Raw genomic sequence first — 25,483 nt, forward strand, 5'->3', positions numbered from 1 at the left:
AATATGCCTCCTATATAATTTGTTTTAAAATAGAATGCCCATAAATATTATGTATGTATAAAATATAAAAATAAATTATATTTATACATAAAAAATATAAAAATAGACTCAAAGAATGTGTAATATGTGAAGACTTATAGTTTGTGCTCCTTGGGAAGGAAGAGGAGAATCCTCTTGGATCTGCAGATCAAGGGAAAATTCAATTTTATCTCCTATATTTTATTTCTTTTATTTTAAAAATGTCTGTTGGAAATGGAGTCTGTAAGACTAAAAGCAAAAGGAGCTACACTTAAGAACAGTACTCATATCAATAAGACCATTTCCTACAAGGATGGAGGCTTGTAATCCTGATACTGCTGTCGTGTATATTGGAACTGAACTAAGTAAATGAATGGCAAATGGTGGGATCCAGATTTCTTATAGCTGGAGTCAAAATGTAAAGATCAGCAAGGGGAGGTACCTAGAATGATCCATGTGAAAGAAGTTAGAGTTGGAGAAATTAGTTATGAAGTTGATGGAGAGCTCACATTTAAGATAATTTAAGTGTATGACTAACAACTCAATATGGAGCACAGATGGTTACCTATGGAAATATTTTTTGATATGTGTATATATACAGGTTAGTATACACATATATCATTCTGAGAGGGCCTAAAATAAATGAACTGCAGTAATAACAAACACATGTAGCACCCAGATCTTGCTTTCTAATTCCATTCTCCAATAAAAAGAACAGGAGCTCTTTGGAGAAACAGGAGATTCTGAGACTGGAGCAGGAAATACACAAGATAAGCCTGGAGCATCTTATGCCAGAATATAAGTAGTTCTTAGAAAACAAAAACTGCCACAATCTTGGTGGTATGTTAAAGGGACCCAGAAGTGAAAGAACTTCCAATGGCCAAAGCTGGAATAATTTGAGCAACAAAATAAAGTAACATTGGATTATAACCCAAAATATAAAATAGCCACAAGTCCCTACTGACATAAAAATGTAATTGGAAGACCTCCCTGCTGGTGCAGTGGATAAGAATCTGCCGGCCAACGCAGAGGACATGGGATCAATCCCTGGTCCAGGAAGATTCCATATACTGCGGAGCAACTAAGCCATGCACCACAACTACTGAGCCCAAGTACAACCGCCGAAGCCTGCACGCTCTAGGGCTCTCAGGCCACAACAAGTGAGCCCCTGTGCTGCAGCTGCTGAAGCCTGCTCACCCGAGAGCCTGTGCTCCATAACAAGAGAAGCCACTGCAATGAGAAGCCCGCACACCACAACTAGAGAGGAGCGCCCAGTCACTGCAGCTAGAGAAAGCCTGTGTGTAGCAGCAATGACCGAGCACAGCCACTGATAAATAAATAAACCAGTGTGTACGTCTCAAAAATAACTTTTAAAATTGGAAAAATTAATGAATTCTGTGCACAATTCCAAATTATGTAGATTATGTAAATTATGTAGATATTCCACCCTAAAGGAGGGGAATACAACTCCCACCCCTTAAGAGTGGGCTACATATAGTGACTTCCTTCCAGAGCGTACACTATGATGTTGGGCCTGGGGGGCAATTTTACAGTAGAGAAACCCAGCTAACACTACTTCAGTCAGGTGACCAAGGTTACTATTCATATAAGAGTAAGTACCATTTTTATGGGGAAAATTTTTCCCAGAACCCATAATTCAAGTCTAATAATGAGAAAAACATGAAGTAAATTCCAGTAATGGGCATCCTGCAAAATATGTGACTAATATTCCTCTAAATAATCAAGGTAATCAGGAATAAAACCTAAGGAAATGGACATGAGTTTGAGCAAATTCCAGGAAGATGGTGAAGGACAGCGAAGCCTGTCGTGCTACAGTCCATTGGGTCACAGAGTCACACACAACTTAGTGACTGAACAACAACAAGAAAGTGTCACATTCGACAGGAGCCTAAGGAGATGGTAAAGAATCTGCTTGCAGTGCAGGAGACCTGGGTTAAATCACTGGTTGGGAAGATCCCCTGGAGAAGGGAAAGGCTACCCACTCCAGTATTATGCCCTGGAGAATTCCATGGACTGTATAGTCAGTCCTTGGAGTCACAAACAGTTGGACATAACTGAGCAACTTTCACTTTCAAGGAGAAATGACAGCTAAAAGTAGTATAACATCCTGAAACAAGAAAAATATTAAGTAAAAACTAAAGAAATCTGATGAGAGAAGTGAGAGTTGGACCATAAAGAAGTCTGGGCTCCAAAGAATTGATGCTTTTGAATTGTGGTACTGGAGAAGACTTGAGAGTCCCTTGGACTGCAAAGAGATCAAACCAGTCAATTCTAAACAAAATCAACTCTGAATATTCACTTGAAGAACTGATGCTGAAACTCCAACACTTTGGCCCTGATGTACAGAGCTGACTTGTTGGAAAAGACCCTGATGCTGGAAAAGATTGAGGGCAGGTTGGAGAAGAGGGTGTCAGAGGATGAGATGGCTGTATGGCATCACTGACTCAATGGATATGAGTTTGAGCAAACTCAGGGAGATAGTGAAGGACAGGAAAGCCTGGTGTGCTGCAGTTCATGGGGTCGCAAATAGTCGGACATGACGTAGCGACTGATCAACAAGGAAATCTGAATAAACTGTGTCTTAACTCATAAAATGTGCCAATATTGGTTCCATAATTATAGCAAATGTACTATACTAATAGGAGATGTTAAAAAGAGGGAAAATTTGGGGAGAAGGGTGATATGTGGGAACTTCAGTACTCTCTGCTTAAGTTTTCTGTAAGTCTAAAACTTCTAAAAAAGAGTCTGCTAATTTTCTAAATATCACTTGAAAATATGATCAAATGTTGAGTTTTCAAGCCAGGCTGTGGGGGCAATTATTTTATCCTTTGTATGTTTCTCTATTTATCAATTTCTCAGAGTTAGAATATAGAAACTTAAGCAGAATTCTGTCTCTCCCATTATGTAAATTAGTAATATGGTGAGTGATTTTACTGTTTTGTTTATATTAACACTGATTTTTTTTCTTTTTTTTCTTTTTTTTTTAATTTTATTTATTTTTTTATTTTTTAAATTTTAAAATCTTTAATTCTTACATGCGTTCCCAAACATGAACCCCCCTCCCACCTCCCTCCCCATAACATCTCTCTGGGTCATCCCCATGCACCAGCTCCAAGCATGCTGTATCCTGCATCAGACATAGACTGGCGATTCAATTCTTACATGATAGTATACATGTTAGAATGTCATTAAGTCTCTTATGGAATAATGCGAAGATATAAGCTAAAAATTGCTGAACTTCTTTGTACACAAATCTTGATATAAATAGTAAGATGGATTTCTAAAAGTGGAATTTTATACCTACTGCCAAATTACATTCTCAGCAAAGTTCTACCTACTTTTACTGGCACTCATTGTCTTGAGTGCCCATTTGCTTATTGCCTGGACACCACTAAGTATTATTTTTTTCTGTTTGATAAGCAAAAAGATCTGATCATATGTGTTTTCATTTGCCATCCTCTGAGTATTAATAAAGTATCATTACTATCTTCTGTGCTTACTGGTGTTGGTTCTTCTGCTTCTGAGAACCTGTTCATGTGCTTGTCCGTTTTCCCATTGCTATATAAGAACTCTGTACAAAAGTTTTGAATGTTACCATTCTCTCCTCTCTGCTCTTTTACCACACCATTCTACTCTTCCACCTCCTGCTTCTGTTACCACTCAAAGGCTGGTGATCTTCAACCTTGTGCTCTTTTCTAATTCCTTCCTGAACTATTTAATGCATACAGATCTCTGACTGCTCTCCCAGAAGGAAAGCCCAAAAGGAGTGGGAGACCATCATGGTCTTGTTAGTATCATCAACCTTCCTGCCTTCCCTGGGAATAAGGGGGCTCCAGGGATGTTCCCTGGTGGCTCAGAGGTTAAAGCGTCTGACTCCAATGTGGGAGACCCGGGTTTGATCCCTGGGTTGGGAAGATCCCCTGGAGAAGGAAATGGTAACCCACTCCAGTATTCTTGCCTGGAGAACCCCATGGACGGAGAAGCCTGGTAGGCTACAGTCCATGGGGTTGCAAAGAGTTGGACACGACTGAGCGACTTCACTTTTTTTCACAGATGTTCAGTGCTCAAACTGGGATGTGCTGTGCTTAGTCGCTCAGTCTGACTCTTTGTGACCCCATGAACCATAGCCCACCAGGCTCCCCTGTTCATGGAATTCTCCAGGCAAGAATACTGGAGTGGGTTGCCGTGCCCTCCTCCAGGGGATCTTCCCAACCCAGGGATTGAATCCAGGTCTCCCGTATTGCAGGTGGATTTTTTTTTACCATCTGAGCCACCAGGGAAGCTCCTCAAGCTGGGATAATCATGAGCAAACTGAAATGATCGGTCACCCTGTGAGTCAAGTGCCCCATAAATATTTGCTGAATGAATGCATGATGATTCCCAGGATTACTTTTCCAGCCAAATTGCTCTTTTGACTTTATAGATCCATTTCTAATTGCTTCATGAACAGTACCACTTAAATAATAGCATCTCACATCGAATATGTCCAAACTCTATCCCCACTGAAGTGAAAGTCACTCAGTCGTGTCCAGCTTTTTGTGACCCCATGGGCTATACAGTCCATGGGATTCTCCAGGCCAGAATACTGGAGTGGGTAGCCTTTCCCTTACTCCAGAGGATCTTTCCAATCCAGGGACTGAACCCAGGACTCCCACATTACAAGTGGATTCTTTACCAGCTGAGCTACAAGAGAAGCCCAAGAATACTGGAGTGGGTGGCCTATCCCTTCTCCAGCAGATCTTCCCAACCCAGGAATTGAACCAGAGTCTCCTGCATTGCAGGCAGATTCTTTACCCACTACCCCCTGTAAAAAACAAGCAAGCAAAACAACAATAAAACCCTGCTCTTCTGTATTCACATTCTCAATGAATTCTTTCTCTAGCATTTTAGAATCTCAGTAATCTTTACACATTTCTTGGTTTTATAAGGCAACTGTTTGCAGTTAGGGTTGTAACCTGAACTTTGAACTGATTTAAATTAACTACAAACTCCAACATGGTACTATTGCCCAACCCTTTTTACCCTTTTGGCTGTTTCCTTTGCTCCAGTGTTTTTTAGGAATTGTCAACTTAACTAAAAGGGTAAAATAAGGCAAGCTTGAAAGTACAAAAAGCTGAGTTTGTTCAGGAGTAGCGGAAGAACTGCAGTTTGAAATATGCAAACTGTATGGAGTCTGATGAGCCTTTGAGGGAGGCTGTCTTTATGGGCAGGAGATGTAAAGAGGAGAGAGTTCAGGGAGAGTCTCTTAAAGTCAAAAATAAACAGAGGCCAACCTTGAAAATTCCTCAAGCAGATAAAACCAGTCCAGTCATACAAACAAAGCTCAACTCAGCTTATTTTGTGAGACCAACCCCACCCTGGTCATTTCTTGCTCATGCTTCTGGAAACCATCAGCCTACTTTTCCAAGGTTAATATGAGACAATCCCTGACTAATTTAAGAAAATTCCAATATTATCAGTTTTCTGTAAATCAGGCTTTTACAAGAAATCAGTTTCTCAGACCTTAAGATTTGCTTTCCTAAGGATATATATATCCTCTATAGTTCCATTTTAGACTGAAATTCTTTTACAGAATAATAGTTATTTTTCAGGTAATGAAACTTTGTTACAGAGAAAAGCACATTGTACTAAGTAAAAGGTAGCAGAATTACATGGATATAAGTAAATATTTGTATCAGTTAAGTTCAGTGATGGGTTTCAATGTAAAAAGTTGATAACTATAGTTAAACTATGAATATAAATTCTAAGAAAAAAAGGTAAATTATAATTTTATATGAGCTGAAACTCAAAAAAACTAAATCATAGCATTAACTTAGTTATTCTGTTAGGTAAATCACTTAATCTACAACTTTGCCCTCTCAATACATTTTAGGATGAATTGCCAAAGATACCGAATATTATGTTAACAAAAACTGCTTCATTTTTTTCATCTTTATGCCTATATTAGCTCAGACTGCCATAACAAAATACCAGAGAAGGGGTGGCTTAAACAACAGAAACTTACTTTCTCAGAGTTCTGGAATTTGGAAGTCTGGATCAAGGTACAGCATTGGTGGGACTGTGATGATAAAGCTCTCCTTGGCTTGAAGATGGCTGCCTCCTCTCTGTGTTCTAGTTTGACAAAAAAAAAAAAAAGGGTTTTCATGTTACTCCCTTGTCTTAGAAGGGCACCAGAGTGGAGTAAGGCTCTACCTTTATGACCTCAAATAACCTTAATTACCTCCTAAAAGACCCTATCTCATTCACATGGAGGGTTAGGTCTTCAATTTTTTTTTAATTTATATTTTGCGTGTGGATTGTCAGCTCCCCTTGAAGTATTGCCTGTGTTCTCTGTAAAGTTAATTCGACACATCTGTTGCTGTTCTACGCACTAACACAGTTAACCCAGGGTCATACTTTTAAGCCTCTTTTTCTCCACCCTGAAGAGTGGAGGAGTTTGTTCTTGTCTCACCATGTATTGTCTCACCTTCACGCCACCTGTAAACAACCATTTACGCATTTTTCCGCCTTTCTGTCTTCCTTTAATCAAGAGCCATTTCTTTCCCTTCTCAATCTATCCAGCTGTATATCTCTATTACATGTATGTACGTTTGAGTGCACTGAGTATGTATGTTTCTCTATAAACTGTTTAAAGTAATGGTGTCTTAAATATTGCCAAGTATTTACATTTTACAGAGTGCTTTTACCTGGAGTAACTATTCGATTCTCAAAAGAAACCAGACCAGATATATGACCAAAGGTAAAATTTTATCTCTACTTACAGATGTAAAAGCTGAGACCCAAGGAGGTTAAGTGACTTTCTAAGGTTACTCCTAACAGTTTGCCTTTTTCTAACCTCAAAATACATTTTTTGCATGCATTAATGTCTCTGTCTATATATCCTATTTCAGAAACTCTTGTTTGTAGTACATGAAACACAGACTCACTGGATATTTTTTGGAATGGATATTTTTTGCCCAGAAAGATGCAAGATGTAAATAATCATTATATACTGACAATTTCATCATGAGTATCTGGATGATTGAATGACATGAAGAATGCTAAACATTATGTGCTAAGCATATCTGCTCACATCCAGTCTTGGCAATCATGAATGCAAGAGTGTACCTCTAATGACTGAGAGATGACCAGTTAGAAAAGGCAGAGGAACCAGAGATCAAATCGCCATCCACTGGATCATCGAAAAAGCAAGAGAGGTCCAGAAAAACATCTATTGCTGCTTTGTTGACTGTGCCAAAGCCTTTGACTGTGTGGATCACAATAAACTGTAGAAAATTCTGAAAGAGATGGGAATACCAGACCACCTGACCTGCCTCTTGAGAAACCTGTATGCAGGTCAGGAAGCAACAGTTAGAACTGGACATGGAACAACAGACTGGTTCCAAATAGGAAAAGGAGTACGTCAAGGCTATATATTGTCACCCTGCTTATTTAACTTACATGCAGAGTACATCATGAGAAATGCTGGTCTTGAAGAAGCACAAGCTGGAATCAAGATTGCCGGGAGAATTATCAATAACCTCAGATATGCAGATGACACCACCCTTATGGCAGAAAATGAAGAGGAACTAAAAAGCCTCTTGATGAAAGTGAAAGTGGAGAGTGAAAAAGTTGGCTTAAAGCTCAATATTCAGAAAACGAAAATCATGGCATCCGGTCCCATGACTTCATGGGAAATAGATGGGGAAACAGTGGAAACAGTGTCAGACTTTATTTTGGGGGTCTCCAAAATCACTGCAGGTGGTGAATGCAGCCATGAAATTAAAAGACTCTTACTCCATGGAAGAAAAGTTGTGACCAACCTAGATAGCATATTCAAAAGCAGAGACATTATTTTGCCAACAAAGGTCCGTCTAGTCAAGGCTCTGGTTTTTCCTGTGGTCATGTATGGATGTGAGAGTTGGACTGTGAAGAAAGCTGAGCGCCAAAGAATTGATGCTTTTGAAGTGTGGTGTTGGAGAAGACTGTTGAGAGTCCCTTGGACTGCAAGGAGATCCAACCAGTCCATCCTGAAGGAGATCAGTCCTGGGTGTTCATTGGAAGGACTGATGCTAAAGCTGAAACTCTAGTACTTTGGCCACCTCATGCAAAGAGTTGACTCACTGGAAAAGACTCTGATGCTTGGAGGGATTGGGGGCAGGAGGAAAAGGGGATGACAGAGGATGAGATGGCTAGATGGCATCACCAACTCAATGGACGTGAGTCTGAGTGAACTCTGGGAATTGGTGATGGACAGGGAGGCCTGGCATGCTGCAATTCAGGGGGTCGCAAAGAGTCAGACACAACGAAGCAACTGAATTGAACTGAACTGATTACCCTTTTGTCTGTTGGTGCTAAACATATCTTTCTTAAAGATCTTATCTAGATCATCCTTAGTATAGACATTATGTAGTCCTAACAAATAACGTTTTAGTCATTTGTCATTATTATCTCCAATTCAACCTGTGTATTAGTCACAGTTCTCCAGAAAAACAAAACCAATAGGAGATTATAATATAAAGGGGTATATATATTTATGATTATAAGAAATTAGCTCATATGATCATGGAGGCCAAGCGGTTCCATGATCTTCCCTCTGCAAGCTAGAGCCTCAGGAAACCAGTTGTGTAGTTCCAGCCTGAGTCCAAAGACCTGAGACCCACCAGTGCTTGTGGTAGAAGTCCCAGTCCAAGTGCTGGGAAAGACCAATGCCCCAGCTCAACACAGGCGAACAGAAAGGGACTTTTTCCATCTTCCATCTTTTTATTCTCTTCAGGCCCTCAGTGAACTGGATGATGTCCACTCATACTCGAGAAGGCAGTCTATTAACACTTCACTCAGTCTGCTGATTCAAACGCTAATCTCATCCAGAAACACCCTCACAGACACACCCCAAATAATGTTCTGCCAAATATCTGGGCACCCCATGCTCAAGGTGATACATAAAACCAAGCATCATATCCCCCTTTCTCCAGCTTCTTTCATTCCCTGTGACACAGGACACAAAGTATGAGTAATCAAGTTGCAATCCACTGCTAACTAAATTACCTTATGTTTATATTTAGAAAATCTTAAGTCAGTTGTGAAGGTGTTTCTTGACTTTGGAAAAACATTGAGAAAAAGTGTGTGAAGCAGGTTCAGATGATTCTTGGAATGGTTTAGTTGTCTCATTCGGCAACAGAGTACTGACTATAAATGTTGGCTGTGAGCTCCAAGGACTACATCACAATCATCTTCGTCTCTCCACCCAATGGCAGATAAATCGAATGCAACACCCGAGGCCACAACACTGACCATCCTGCAGTCCTTGTGAACAGTGGCCCCTGGAAGTGTGCGGAGCATGCTTGCACAGACATGTGTAATGGCCTGATTAGAACGGTCATCACGAGGATGTAAGCCATCTGCAGGTACTCTCAGGAGGGAGCACAGCACCGTATAACTTGATGAAGTAGAAAGAATGAGATTACTGAAAGCCCTATATTCAAGCATTAGTATCTCCACATCTTCTTAGAGAGGTGGTTTGGACAAGCCAGGTGAGGTCTGTGAGCCTTGGTGTCCTCTGCTGCCACTCCCTATTTCAAAGAATCGTGAACATTAAATGAAATCAAGTACAACAGCAAATTGTATATATTAACGTGAATTTTATCCCTTCTACAGGGGATCTTCCCGACACAGGAATTGAACCAGGGTCTCCTGCATTTCAGCAGATTCTTTACCAGCTGAACTACCAGGAAAGCCCCTTAAGAAAGAATAGAGAAGCTTAACGAAAGGAAGGAATAGTTCCACCTACCTTGCATTAGTGACTGGGTTGAAGGGAATGGGGCATTTGAAGAGTACGTGCTTCAGTTTGTTATGGCCTCAATGGGGGGAGGGGACGCAGGTGATGGAATCTCGCCTTTCTCTTGCAGCTTTCCCATGAGTGATGGCTCATCAACAGCAGCCCAGGGAGCAATTGCCCACCTGCCTTTGAAGCCTAGCTTCCATAACCCCAGAAAGACTATCCTCACCAGTCTTTCCTGATATCCCACAACAGAGTAAAAGCAAAGACATACTGAGCTCCCAACACCATGGAGAATAAATCAACCTCTCTTTTCTGTTTGCTGCAAGAAAAACTGCATGGCATCAGACTCAGACTTCAAAGATTCTCAACTGCACACCCAGGCAGAACTAACCGCACATAAAGAACTTGAGGGGGGAATGGGAGAGGACAAGGACAAACAAAAAAAGAAATCAATGCTTGTGCAAAGGAAAAGAAAAATCAATTGAGGGGAAAGAAAATGTTACCCCTAAGCCTTTGAAGCAGTGGCTTAGACATATCCATATCAGCATAAGGAAGGAAAAGATGATACATAGAGAGTCCTTTTACACTTAAGTTCTCAGTTGCAAGGAAATCAATAGCTAAAAAACTATTTCTTTTTTTTTAATTGAGGTGAAATTCATATCACATAGAATTAACCACTATAAAGTGAACAATTCTGTGCCATTGGTACATTTACAATATCGTGCAAACATCTCTGTCTAGTTCCAAAGCCTCTAGAAGTATTTCTTATTCTAGAATTTTATATACAGAAACTACACTAGAAATTTTTCTTAGACTTTGCAATCATTTGGGCTTAACTCCCAGATTGTATTTAAGCCCTCATTTGGATTGTTGCTTCCTACCTAACTAATATTAGACATCTTCAGTGTTTCAAGATGGGCCATTTGATTAGGTGAATGGGAGAGGCAATTATGAATTTCCAGACTCAGGAGAAATCCCATAGACTTATGTTCATGTGTATATTGACAAAATATTCAGACAACTCAATGAAAACTTGAAAATTATTTCAGCCATATGCATTTCTTTAATTCAGGGTCATGCAGGCAGACAGAGCAGTGATATAACTAATATATATGGACCTCAATGCAAAATCAAATATAGTCCCTCAACTCTTCATCAGGTTTCTCCAAAAACTGGTTTAACCAAGTTCCTTGTGCAAAGGAACAGAGAAACCCTCTAAGCAGTGGCTTAGATGTATCCATTTCAGCACATAAGAAGGCAAGGATGACGCAAAGAGTAGAGGGCCCTTTTGCATTTAAGTTCTCAGTTCTCTCAAGACTGGTTTAACCAAGCTAAAAATTACCTTCTTGAAAATCGGAGTCAGAAGGATGCAGAAAATCTGACTCTTCTTCTCTTCTGGGGGTGAATAGTCTACTGACAGTGAACAGAAAATAATGCTTTCTTGGGCATAGTTTCTATAGCTGCCGCAGGGTCATCCCTACGGCATGTCTGCTCTCCCTGGCTACAGGCCTAAGGAATACGGATTAGGAAACCAAGACTGGACCTCCGTCTTGCCACTGGCACTTTTATTGTCAGCATTTTAGACGTAGCCCTGAATCTCTCCCTGCTCTGAACCATTGACCGTGGAAGCTGGACTTTGTCACTGAGTTGCACTGTATCTTCCTCTAAATTGACGTTGCCGTTCCTGGCAGATACAGGTATGCTGTGTGTGTTACCTTGTAACTGTAGCCACACAGAACCCCAAAAAATCTTCCTGAAAAGTGTGGTAGCAAGCTCCCTTCTTACAGTTTCTCTTTTTGCCATTTTTCAAACAGTGAGATAAGACAGAATCCTATCTGGGACTCCTGCATGATTTATGAGCATTCGACCCAAAGGAAGAATCAATAGAGAGAAGGCAAAGACTTGGGGAGAACAATCCAATAAGTAACTTCAAGCCTATCTCACGTTATTACTTTTCTGAAGTTCTGTGTTAGCACTTTATATATAGCAGGCGCTCAATATAATTTGCTATTTGAATGGGATAAGGATATTTTTTATTCTTTAGTAATCTCCACCCTAAGGAATATTTTACCTTACTATATTGATCAAATAATGTTATTATTTGGTGCCAGCTGTTCAACTCAAATAATTACTTTTAAATAGCCTTCTATTTATTTTGTAATGATCTGCTGTGTTCCCTGTCTTGTCCCTTTGGTGCTTGCGAACCATTACTCATGAGACCACATATGCATTGCCCATAGCAAGTGGTCCTTAAAGTCTATTGAGGAATCAATAGATTCATTTGTAACCACATTTTAAAATCCAGATTTCTAGGTTCCCCAAGCCCAGTGGTCCTTAGGTCTGAGAAGGCATCTTGTAACCTGCTAACAAACACCCTGGGTGATGTGGTGCTTGTCATCATGACGCATATTTCAGAAACTGATCCATAGATTTGATCCTGGCCTAGACTCTGTGACCAGCCTTATTTAGAGCAGAGAGAAGATGAAGAACCAACAATAAATTGATAATATAGAGATGATGGTCCTTCCCTGGGACATGATCTTGTTTCACTAGTCACTATTATGTCCTCTTTCCTACTTCATGCCTGAAATCCAGCTGGTATTTCCCTGGATCTTGGTTGCTGAGTCCATCACATTCTTAGGCTTCATTGGTTGCTGGCTAAAGAATTGTCAGTTACTAAACCCCATATTTAATGTTCTGGCTGTTTACCAAGTCTTTCATCCAATGACCAAACTCCATTGTTTGCTTTGGGAATTCCTCCAAAAAGTCCTACCCCTACCGTTTAGAAGTCCACTTAGCCCCTCCCTTGCCCAGGTAAGTTTGCAGCTAATTCTCCCAGCACAAAAACCTCACTCTTCACAACAGATATTTCTGACTGAAGATCCTGACTATCCTTATCCAGAATTACCCAAGAGGAATAGGATACTCACCAGACTGTGCTGTGCTGCCCTTAGTCCCTCAGTCATGTCCGCCTCTTTGTGACCCCATAGCCTGCAGCCCACCAGGCTCCTCTGTCCATGGAGATTCTCCAGGCAAGAATACTGCAGTGAGTTGCCACGCCCTCCTCCAGGGGATCTTCCCAACCCAGGGATTGAACCAGCATTGCAGGCGGGTATCTGAGCCACCAGGGTAGCCCATTCACCAGGCTGGCTCCCCATAAAAGGATCATCTCTGCCTGTATCTCTGGTAGAATGAGAGGTCATGCTTGCTCATTTAGACAAGTTTAACACAAGAGATTTTAGAAGAAGAATTGTTAAGTGAAAAACAAGTCTAAATGGTATTATTTTTGTTACATACAGCCTGTTGTCATGAATAGCCCTAAACAAATGCAGATTCAAATAAAAGTGCTCTTAATTGGTGTTCAGGATTGAAGTGAAGGTTGCTGACAAAACTGGTACTTTCCCAAATTGTTACTTTACCTGCTGAGAGCTGAAATACTATCTTTACACAAAAGATGAAGTTTCAAATAAGAATAGAACAAACTCCAAGGATATCTTTCTCTGTCTTGGTTCGTTCAAGTAGTCAATAAATATGCTTTTTAATACTTTCTATGTGCCAGGAATAAAAAGCTCTGGTCTCTGCCCCCATGAGGTTTATCATCTTATATTACAGTTTAGGTCATGAATTTATGTAGGAAACAGGTCTATCCAGGACTTTTCTTCTCCCACCTGCCTGTCTGAGATGAAAAGAACATTCTGAGTTGCAGAGATAGTAAAAAATGCTCCCAAGGAAGCCAAACCACAATTCACCTTCTAGTGGGTCGACTTCCAGCAGTGGAAGCTTATGGCAAAGGTGCTAGTCAACAGGAAGAAAGGATGAAGATGACCACAAATTAAACAGAAATCTTCCCATGGATATTATAAAGCAGACCAACACGCCTTGGATAGTATCGATCTGTGTTAGAGTTCTGTATGTTCCTTCTATTTCTACCAGATAAGACACTAAAGATTAACTGAAACATCAGGTACTAGCTATATAAGCTAATATTTTTGACAGCTTACACCAGTGGTTCAGACACCTGGAGGGCTTGCTAAAACACAGATTTAACTCAGCCATATCAGCAGAGTTTCTGATTCAGGAGGTCTGAGATGGGCCTTGAGAACTTGCATGCCTAACACATTCTCAGGTAACACAGATGGTACTGGTCTGAGGACATTTTGAGAAGCATGGGCTTAAGCAAACACTTAGAGGAGCCTTTGAAAGTGTTGCTCCATGAGGAGTATACACAGCATCATCAGGCATAAAAAATTTAAATATCTGTAGTTTTTCTCACTACAAAATAATACATTTCCATTGTAAAAAAAATTTTAATACAAAAGCAGTAAGTTCATAAAACAACCAAAATAAATTTAAAACCATTCGGTGAAAAGTAGCCCTTGGTAACCTTGCTGTGTATTCTTATAAAATCTCTATGTGTATATGTTATGTTTATGTGTGTACATATATATGATCTCTTTCTCATATATATATAATGTATATACAATATCAGATTCATCTTATACACACTTTTTACTTAATAGTATATTATAAAAATCTTTCTGCAGCCATAGAGTTCTGAAACATAATTTGGCACATCCTTTGAATAGAGATACCAAATTATGTTTAAATGTATTCAAGTGTTCCCACTTGCTGGACACTTAGGTTCAACTCTTTTCTGTTCAAACAGGTTCAGCATAAATATGCTGATAAGTTGTTATGTACATCCTTATTTTCTAAAGACAGATTTCCAGAAGAAAAATTGCCAAAACTCATGTATTTTAAGTCATTTCATATATATTATCAGAATACCCTTCAAAGAAATATTAGATCAATTTACACGCCCATCAGCTCTACAGAGGCATTTTCTCATATGTCCACATAACGCTGAGCACATTTTCCTTTGCCAGTTTAATAGGAAAAAAATGATATCTTGTTTATATTTTTAATTTTTTCAGTTACCAGAGGGATCTGTCGTACTCAGTGATTTCATACTTCTTTCATTTGTAGCTGTGTAAAGCTGGGGCTTAGAATCAAACTATTAACTCTATACAAAGCAATTTTTGTTTGTTTGTGAGTTTATATGTTTGATATTTCATAGAGTCCAACACATCATTTTTTTTTTTGCATGAACCAACCAAAATTCTCAAAATAGGTAACTTTTGTTATATTATGTAAACTGTGGGGAAATTTCTTTGTTATGAAATTCTGTAGTTTGGATTTGTCCAATATGCAATCCCAGTATGTGAATTTATTATACTACAATATAAATGGTCTAATTTTACTTACAAAATAATCCATGTGAAAACATATCCACTGTGATTAAAAGAGGCAATTGATGGAATAAAGTATCTTGTTATCTATTCTTTAATATTTATTGAGTGGTCATATCATGTGAACACTAAAGCCGACTTTCTTGGTGACACACTAAACTGAATTTTCTTGGTGACACACAGGGCCTATTAGGTGAAAAATATGGGAACATCCGAATCCCCGGAGAAGTTGAAGCCTCAGAGTTTGAAATGATCTTGGATGCTGCCATAGAGGCGAAGCTGGACACCAAGCTACTGGAAGACTGGTACTGTCGGGATGAGAACTCAGTGCCAGCCGCATATTACCTCAGACCCAGATCAGAAATGCTGAAAAGCAATAAAAATGCAGTAAGTTATCTTTCTCTCCAGAGTGTGTCTCTCCCTACATTTTTAAACTGCTTACGTCATGCAAGGGTGGTTTTTCTCCACAGAAAAGGCACAGTAGACAGAAGGTTATTCTGCCCTGGATTCTAAATTTCCTTTTAACAACTAAATCCAAAGCTAAGAAATCTTCCAAATTCACCTTTCTTTTTTGATATCTTAGACTTTCCTTCTGGGGTCATTTCCTTCTTCCTAAGATATATCTTTTGGAAGTTCCAAAAGAGTGATAAGTTCTGTATATCTGAAAATATGTGTATTTCTTTTTAATGCAAATGTCATGTTTTATTGCTTTTTACTTTTTTTTTTTTACAATGGAGAAAAGACATTCTCTTTAATAAGTGGTGCTGGGAAAACTGGACAGCTACATATAAAAGAATGAAATCAGAACATTCTCTGTATCATATACAAAAGAAAAAAGTAAAAAAGCTAAACTAACCTACTTTATTTTTTTTAATGGTTCTTCTTTTTAAATTGAGATACAGCTGACATATAACATTACAATAGTTTCAGGTGCACAATATAATGATTTGATATTTGTATATATTATGAAATGATAATCACAAGAAGTCTAGTTAAAATCTGTCACACAAACTTAAAACATTTTTCCTTGTGATGAGTGTTTAAAACCTACTTTCTTAGCAACTTTCAGCTATGCAATATAGTTGAGTATATTTTTCCCCCTTTTTCTTCTCTTTTAAATTTATTTATTTTAATTGGAGATTAATTACTTTACAATATTGTATTGGTTTTGCCATACATCAACATGAATCCACCACGGGTGTACATGTGTTCCCCATCCTGAACCCCCCTCCCTCCTCCCTCCCCATTCCATCCCTCTGGGTCATCCCAGTGCACCAGCCCCAAGCATCCTGTATCCTGCATCAAACCTGGACTGGCGATTCATTTCACATATGATATTATACATGTTTCAGTGCCATTCTCCCAAATCATCCCACCCTCTCCTTCTCCCACAGAGTCCAAAAGACTGTTCTATACATCTGTGTCTCTTTTGTTGTCTCGCATACAGGGTTATCATTACCATCTTTCTAAATTCCATATATATGCGTTAGTATACTGTATTGGTATTTTTCTTTCTGGCTTACTTCACTCTTTATAATAGGCTCCAGTTCATCCACCTCATTAGAACTGATTCAAATGTATTCTTTTTAATGGCTGAGTAATACTCCACTGTGTATATGTACCACAGCTTTCTTATCCATTCATCTGCCAATGGACATCTAGGTTGTTTCCATGTCCTGGCTATTATAAACAGTGCTGCGATGAACATTGGGGTACATGTGTCTCTTTCAATTCTAGTTTCCTTGGTGTGTATGCCCAGCAGTGGGATTGCTGGGTCATAAGGCAGTTCTATTTCCAGTTTTTTAAGGAATCTCCACACTGTTCTCCATAGTGGCTGTACTAGCTTGCATTCCCTTTTCTCCACACCCTCTCCAGCATTTACTGCTTGTAAACTTTTGGATCACAGCCATTCTATCTGGCATGAAATGATACCTCATTGTGGTTTTGATTTGCATTTCTCTGATAATGAGTGATGTTGAGCATCTTTTCATGTGTTTGTTAGCCATCTGTATGTCTTCTTTGGAGAAATGTCTAATTAGTTCTTTGGCCCATTTTTTGATTGGGTCCTTTATTTTTCTGGAATTGAGCTGCAGGAGTTGCTTGTATATTTTTGAGATTAGTTGTTTGTCAGTTGCTTCATTTGCTATTATTTTCTCCCATTCTGAAGGCTGTCTTTTCACCTTGCTTATATTTTCCTTTGTTGTACAGAAGCATTTAATTTTAATTAGGTCCCATTTGTTTACTTTTGCTTTTATTTCCAGAATTCTGGGAGGTGGGTCATAGAGGATCCTACTGTGATTTAATATGTGTATTTTTATCATCTCACTGTAATGTGTATATGTTCCAATTGGTATATGTTGTGCTTCCTACATTTGTGAATTCATATATTCTATCAGTTTTAGAAAATTCTCAGCCATCATCTCATCAAATACTGTCTCTCCTCTGTTCCTTCTTCCCTTTTAGCTCTTTAGTTGCATGCACAATAGATTGCCTCCCTCTATCCTCCATATCTCTTTTATTTTTCAAATTTTATTGAACTATAGTTGATTTACAGTGTTGTGTTAATTTCTGCTGTATAGCAAAGTGATTTGGAGAAGACAATAGCAACCCACTCCAGTACTCTTGCATGGAAAATCCCATGGGCAGAGGAGCCTGGTGGGCTGCAGTCCATGGGATCGCGAAGAGTCGGACACGACTGAGCGGCTTCACTTTCACTTTTCACTCTCATGCATTGGAGAAGGAAATGGCAACCCACTCCAGTGTTCTTGCCTGGAGAATCCCAGGGACGGGGGAGCCTGGTGGGCTGCCGTCTATGGGGTCGCAGAGTCTAACACGACTGAAGCGGCTTAGCAGCAGCAGCAAAGTGATTGCTATACAAATATATACACACACATATGTACATTATTTTTCATATTCTTTTCCATTTTGGTTTATCACAGGGTATTGAATATAGTTCCCTGTGCTATACAGTAGGACCTTGTTGCTTATCCATCCCATATATAATAGCTTGCATCTGTATCCTCCATGTCTCTTAATTGTCTTTCACGTTATCAATTTCCTTAGCTTTCTGTGCTACTATCTGGAAAGTCACTTTAGATCTTTTTTCCAGTTTACCAAATTTCTTCTTCAGCTGTGTCTCCTCTGTGCATTGAGTTTTCAAGTTCAACAGTTATATTTTTAATTTGTAAAAGATTCTTTTTTGAGGGGGCAGTATTTTAAAAATCTGACAAGTTATTTTTTATAGTCTCTAGTTTGTTTCTTTTTAGTTCAGTATGTTCTTTAACATTTCATACATTGTTAATTTATTTTCTTGAGTCTTATGTAGAACCTTGCAGAGAGGTTGTGGCATACATGAGTGAAAAGGAACTAAAAAGCCTCTTGATAAAAGTGAAAGAGGAGAATGAAAAAGTTGGCTTAAAGCTCAACATTCAGAAAACTAAGATCATGGCATCTGGTCCTATCACTTCATGGGAAATAGATGGGGAAACAGTGGAAACAGTGTCAGACTTTATTTTTCTGGGCTCCAAAACCACTGCAGATGGTGATTGCAGCCATGAAATTAAAAGACGCTTACTTCTTGGAAGGAAAGTCACGACCAACCTAGATAGCATATTCAAAAGCAGAGACATTACTTTGCCAACAAAGGTCCGTCTAGTCAAGGCTGTGGTTTTTCCAGTAGTCATGTATGGATGTGAGATGGACTGTGAAGAAAGCTGAGCACTGAAGAACTGATGCTTTTGAACTGTGGTGTTGGAGAAGACTCTTGAGAGTCCCTTGGACTGCAAGGAGATCCAGCCAGTCCATTCTAAAGGAGATCAGTCCTGGGTGTTCATTGGAAGGACTGATGCTAAAGCTGAAACTCCAGTACTTTGGCCACCTCATGCGAAGAGTTGACTCACTGGAAAAGACTCTGATACTGGGAGGGATTGGGGGCAGGGGGAGAAGGGAAGACAGAGGATGAGATGGTTGGTTGGCATCACCGACTCGATGGACATGAGTTTGGGCAAACTCTGGGAATTGGTGATGGACAGGGAGGCCTGGCGTGCTGTGATTCATGGGGTCACAAAGAGTTGGACACAACTGAGTGACTGAACTGAACTGAGTATGATAGAAACACAGTCGTCTCTTCTCCAACTTTGTTCCCAAATGTACCCATCATATGTCCCCTGAAACTAAATGAAGGTGGTGGAGAAAACAGGTGGCCCTAATTATTGCCTAGACCTTTTAAAGAGGTTGAAAAGAAGCCACAGGACTTCCCTGATGGTCTGGTGGTTAAGAATCCTCCTGCCAATGCAGGGGACATGGGTTTGATTGCTGGCCCAGGAAGATTTCATATGTTTCAGGGCAACTAAGCCCAAGCACCACAACTACTGAGCCCACATTCTAGAGTCTAGGCTCCACAACAAGAGAGGTCCACCCATTGCAAATAAGAGAGTAGCCCTCACTTGCCACAACTAGAGAAAGACTGCACAGCCAAATAAATTAAAAAAAAAAATTTAAAAAAGAAAAGAAGGCATAGATATCCATTCCTCTTCCAAAGAAAATATCCTTGATAATGCAGTACCCAGCAGCTCCAAGAGGAGAAAAGCCCTGGGTTAGCAACAGCTCTTCATTTAAGATCCCTGTGTTTTGGCTATTCTGACATTTAACAGAAAGCATTTTCTCCATGAAAAATGAAATCATGTCAGATTACTCAATTCTTCTTCTTCTTCCTCACATGTATTTTTTGAAGTTATTATCTGGAAGAATATGGAGAATACTGGGGCAAATCCCAAACCATTCACCAGGTAAATATGCCAGGAGTAAAGACAGTAGCTGGTAAAGTAGATATCAAAAAACTTGATACCTCAAGAAACCAGTTTTACAAAGCTGAACTCACACCTGTATTAATTGGCTTTAGCTGTTCCTTCTTTGTTTAATTCTATGAGCCTCTGCTGCTGCTAAGTCGCTTCAGTCGTGTCCGACTCCGTGCGACCCCATAGACGGCAGCCCACCAGGCTCCCCTGCCCCTGGGATTCTCCAGGCAAGAACACTGGAGTGGGTTGCCATTTCCTTCTCCAATGCATGAAAGTGAAAAGTGAAAGTGAAGTCAGTCAGTCCTGTCTGACCCTCAGCGACCCCATGGACTGCAGCCTTCCAGGCTCCTCCGTCGATAGGATTTTCCAGGCAAGAGTACTGGAGTGGGTTGCGATTGCTGTCTCTGTATGAGCCTCTAGGGAAATATAAATTATTGACTGAACCATGTTTCTGCATAAATTGTTGTTAAGTAAATGACTGTTTGAATAAGATTATCAGCAAGACTCTATAAATGTTACTTTCTTGGTAGGCACTCCTATTTTGTTTCCTAAGTGCTGCTAAGTCACTTCAGTCGTGTCCAACTGTGTGTGACCCCATAGACGGCAGCCCACCAGGCTCCCCCGTCCCTGGGATTCTCCAGGCAAGAACACTGGAGTGGGTTGCCATTTCCTTCTCCAATTATGATAGTGAAAGTGAAAGCGAAGCCGCTCAGTAGTGTCTGACTCTTAGCGACCCCAGGGACTGCAGCACCAGGCTCCTTCGTCCATGGGATTTTCCAGGCAAGAGTACTGGAGTGAGGTGCCATTGCCTTCTCTGATTTTATTTCCTAGAGGATAATAAAAAATAAATGAGGAAGAAACAATTAAAGACAATTAAATAGTAACATATGAGTCAGTTCAGCTGGTCAGTTGTGTCTGACTCTTTGCAGCACACCAGGCTTCCATGTCCATCACCACTCCAGAGCCTACTCAAACTCATGTCTGTCGAGTCAGTGATGCCATCCAACCATCTCATCCTCTGTCCTCCCCTTCTTCTCCTGCCTTCAATCTTTCCCAGCATCAGGGTCTTTTCAAATGAGTCAGCTCTTCGCATCAGGTGGCCAAAGTATTGAAGTTTCAGCTTAAGCATCAGTCCTTCCAATGTATATTCAGGACTCATCTCCTTTAGGATGGACTGGTTGGATCTCCTTGCAGTCCAAGGGACTCTCAAGAGTCTTCTCCAACACCACAGTTCAAAAGCATTAATTCTTTGGTGCTCAGCTTTCTTTATCGTCCAACTCTCACATCCATACGTGACTACTGGAAAAACCATCCTTTTGACTAGTCTGACCTTTAACTGTATTGAAGAGATGATTTTGTTACAACATTTGAATCAAAACTCAAGTGAAACACACAATGTATTGAGAAAATCAAACTAACAAATCCTGTTTGGATTCACACCATTGTGTCCCTTGGGCGAGTTCACATCACTTTCAGGGTACTAGGGAGAGTAAATGAGATACTATCCGTTAAGCACCTGTCATGGTAAGGCCCACGGTAGACTTTCAAATAACAATGGTTCTCTTCCTCTTAAATATTGGGTTTTCTTGATGATTTAAGACTAACATCTCACTTTCACCTTTCTAAAGATGCAGCCTTCTGCCAATGACGAGAATGAGAAGACCTGGCAAGAGATATCAGATGAGATCAAGAAGATATTTAAGACTGCTGTAAAACTGCTACATGAAAAGGGGAAAATGAAACACAGCCAAGCCAAGAGGTACCTGTTCTCAGGTAATTTTGTATGCATCTTCAGTAAACTGAGGAATTGATCGTTAATAGATGTATTCACTGTTTCCTTTTATGGTTCTGCAAATTTAATTGTATTTATTGCCTGATGAAATTTAATTTTTTTAATGTTTTTATCTCCTGGAGAGACAAGTAATCTTTTTACTCAAAGATAAGCTTTTACATACTTGAGAAATTCTCCAAAAATATGACTTTAAAAGAAGTCAGAGGAGGCTGAATATAATAGACCAGACTCAGCCAGTATTTCTCAGTTGACCTGTTCATTAATTCACTTGCTCAGCAAACATTTATTCAGGGCATATATATGCCAGGCACTGGGGCTACAACAATGATGAAGAAGGCAAGGTTTCTGCTCTCCTGGAACTTACTGTTTAGTGAGGAGGAAATAAGTGATAGGCAAGTAATCAAATAAATGAACAATATCGTGTCAGAAAGGATAAGTGCTATGAATAAAACACAGTAATAGGATAATAGGGCCTGATGAAGGCTGTGGGGGTCCAGATTTAGATAGGGCAGGTGATAAGGAAATGACTTCTGGGCTAAATGGCAGAATGAATCAGAGCTGGCAGTGCCATATCTAAAATAGAGAATTCCAGGCAGAGGGATTGCCAGGTTCAAGATTCCTGAGACAGGAATGTGCTAAGCAAGTTCTAGGAGCAGGAAGCAAGTAAAGGTTGCCAAGCTCAGAGAAGGAGAGATGAGGTTAGAAGGTGGGCACAGGCCATAATAACAACAGAAATAATCAATAAACAATCTATAATAGGAATATAATAGAGTTTTATTCAGGCCAAACTGAGCACTGTAGCCTGAGAGACAGTTTCAAGAAGCACTTGAATTGTGTTCTACCTGACTACAAAATGAGGGAGGCTTATAGAGGCAAAAATCACAAAGTTACAGTAGGTATCAAGTTGTTTATCAAGAATTATAATTAGAGCTGGCAAGAAGTCAGGATGCATGTTAAATAAGGACTGGTTGGGGTCTGAAATGGTCGCATAGTTACAAGGGTAGACCTTGAGACCTAGGCAACTGCTAGCAGATATCATTTTGAGAATAAACTGGTGGTGTTCTTCCATCTGATAGAGTTCAGAGAATTCAAGTTCTCAGTAATGCAGGAAAAATGTCTGAAACCACATACACAATGGCCACTGGTTGCATTTTGGATGCCTGAATCATAGATATTCCATTTTGATTTTTAGATGTATTCTTTCCTTTAGTGGTTAAATCAGATGCACAATGCATGTTTGATGGGCCAGAAGACAGGCTGTTCTATTTAATAGACAGTTCAACTCAAATCAGGTATAAGCCAGAATGACTCCCTCATATTTCAATCTGTGAAAATTTCTTCCATCACTGTATAAGATGGGAAGCTATCAGAGGCTGGGAAGTAAGGGAGTGGCAGGATCTAGATTAGCCTTAAAATAAAAAATATCCCTAACTGCTGAGCAGAGACTCACTTGCGGGCCTTTTTCAGCTGTGGAAAAGAGGTTTTATTTTTAGGAATTGCATAGGAAATAACATATCTGAAGGAATATGTCAGTCATAGTTTCCAGGGGATGAACGCTCCTAGGTAAAGTAATTGGTTAAGTAGCATTTATTTTAAGAGGTGATAGCAAAGAATCATTGAAGAAAAAAGCAACAGTATTTGCATTTTCAGACGGGTTTTGTGAATGATGTGCCAAAATGTTTGTGAAAACCTAAGAAGCACTTGATACCATTCTCGCTGGATATGCCTGTATTTTAACCTCAGAGAAAGAATCTTAACAAGTTCATTCTCCAGAAGATGTCAAAAATTGGGTCTTATTTTAATTCTCCCTAAAAATGCTAAAATCACCAGGAATAAGTACTATCTTTAGAATATACAGGTTAACATATATCCTTATTCCTCTGGGATCTTTTTGATCCATTTTTGAAGCCCTGGTTCTTTGTCTTTATCAAGGGCAAAACTACCCTATTCCTAAACAAAGTGCTGTATCAGGAAAAAAAAATACCAAGAGCAAACACTCTCCTATTCTTGATATAAGAGACACCAGTTGGGGAGAGCATCCTCTGACTTAGCGTTAGACAGCCCAAGTTTTAAAAAATTCATAGGCAAATACTTTCTCTTAATTTTCTCCACAATAAAGAACTTGGTCCACATGGATAGCCATATGAAGATTAATAATTTTGTACTAGGTCGTATGAAACACTATACCTGGACTATTTTCTATTTGGGGTTACATCTATAAAAGATATGCATGCTCAAGAAATTTTATTTTACATTCCAACTCATTTTAAGACCATGTTTGCACAGTGAAAATTGCTGAAGAGGGGCCAGCTCTTTGAAATGGATTGAGTATATTTGTTTTGTGCCAGTCTATCAGTAACCAATGTGGTAGTTAGACCAGCCTTTCTGTCTCTTGTTAGGACTGCAAGATACTCTTCAGCAATCACCATCAGATAACTTTGAAAAAATAAAGGCTTATAACTTATAAGTGGAGTAGGAAATGGCAACCCACTCCAGTATTCTTGCGTGGAGAATCCCATGGACAGAGAAGCCTGGAGGGCTACAGTCCATAGGGTCACAAAAAGTCTGACATGACTGAATACACATCCACATTACTTATAGGACCTGGAAATTACAGAGCACGTCTAAAGCCACACAGCAAGGTCGGAAGCAGAGAGAGAAAGAGAGGCAGAGCACACATGTCTAGGGCTTTGCTTTTACTGGGCTCACTCTTTACTGGTAAATTTTAAACATAAAAGTGGGAATTTAAAGCACAGGGAGAGAGAAAAACAAGTAGCTGGAAAGGTTAGTTACTGAAGTCCAGCAAGAGCTCTTAAACAAAGGCATCTCAGTGAGGGGGGCTGGCCTGCTCTGTATGTTTGGCTGTTAATGAGTTTATTCAAGATAGGTATCATTGAAGTGGATGCCTCAGCAATCAAAGCTTAAGTCAGACATTTGCATTATAAACAAACAGTGCCCCCCACCCCGCAAAAAAAAAAACTGTCAGAGTTTACACTACAATATTACTTTAATATTTTCATAAATCTTCAAATAAGAATACCAGATAGAGGGATTTCCCTGGTGGAGCACAGGTGGCTGGACAAGAAATGGACCAAAGGCTACTTTCTGCAGGAGTTCAGAATATCCAAATTTCTTGCATCTTCCCCTGTACATATTATAACAAATTTGTACTCTTCTACAAACAGAAGAGTAGACATATGTTATATAAGCTTCCTTATCTGGCCTCCTGATGCAATTTTCCTGAATAAAATCTTTGGTAAAATATATTGATTTGGGACTTTCCTGGTGATCTAGTGATTGAGGGTCCACATGCCACTGCAGGGGACATGGGTTCAAGAAGATTTCACATGCCTCAGGGCAACTAAGCCCGTGTGCTATAGCTACTGAGCCCATGCACCACAAGTACTGGAGCCCGCACGCTCTAGAACCTGGGCTCTGCAGCAAGAGAAGCCGTCACAATGAGAAGCTCACACACTGCAACTAAATAAAGCCCATGTGAACTAATGAAGACCCAGCGCAGCCAAAAAAAAAAAAAACTATCCTGATGTGAATGGCACAGCTTATTCACCACTGGTGGTTTATATAGATACATCTCTTTTACTTCAATCACAAATCTTTATCAATTGCTATCATTACTGAAAAAATATTATCACAGCAGTTCTGCTAAAAGGTACCATTTTTAAATAAAATTCCCACCTCCCTTAATAGTTACTTTATAGAATATACCTATGTTTTGTTTTTGCTTGATGTTGCAGATGTGGCCAGTATATTGAGATGGTCTAAGTTACAACCAGCCCCATCCCCCACCCCCCATGCTTCCACCAGATCCCAGCCCAGCAGTCACCAC

The 25,483-nt window shown here is 39.7% G+C and overlaps 1 protein-coding gene across 1 annotated transcript in view; it reads left to right on the forward strand.

The window, feature by feature from the left end:
* LOC102173650 (NACHT and WD repeat domain-containing protein 2) overlaps window positions 1–25,483 on the forward strand; it is a 99,082-nt gene that overhangs the window by 62,644 nt on the left and 10,955 nt on the right. The window contains exons 2-3 of the mRNA XM_018049918.1: window positions 15,232–15,435; window positions 21,473–21,617. Of these exons, the coding sequence (XP_017905407.1) occupies window positions 15,232–15,435; window positions 21,473–21,617 (349 nt within the window). The remainder of the gene's footprint in view (window positions 1–15,231; window positions 15,436–21,472; window positions 21,618–25,483) is intronic.

The sequence above is a fragment of the Capra hircus genome, chromosome 6, assembly GCF_001704415.2.
Source record: "Capra hircus breed San Clemente chromosome 6, ASM170441v1, whole genome shotgun sequence".
In the NCBI taxonomy this organism is placed as follows: domain Eukaryota; kingdom Metazoa; phylum Chordata; class Mammalia; order Artiodactyla; family Bovidae; genus Capra; species Capra hircus.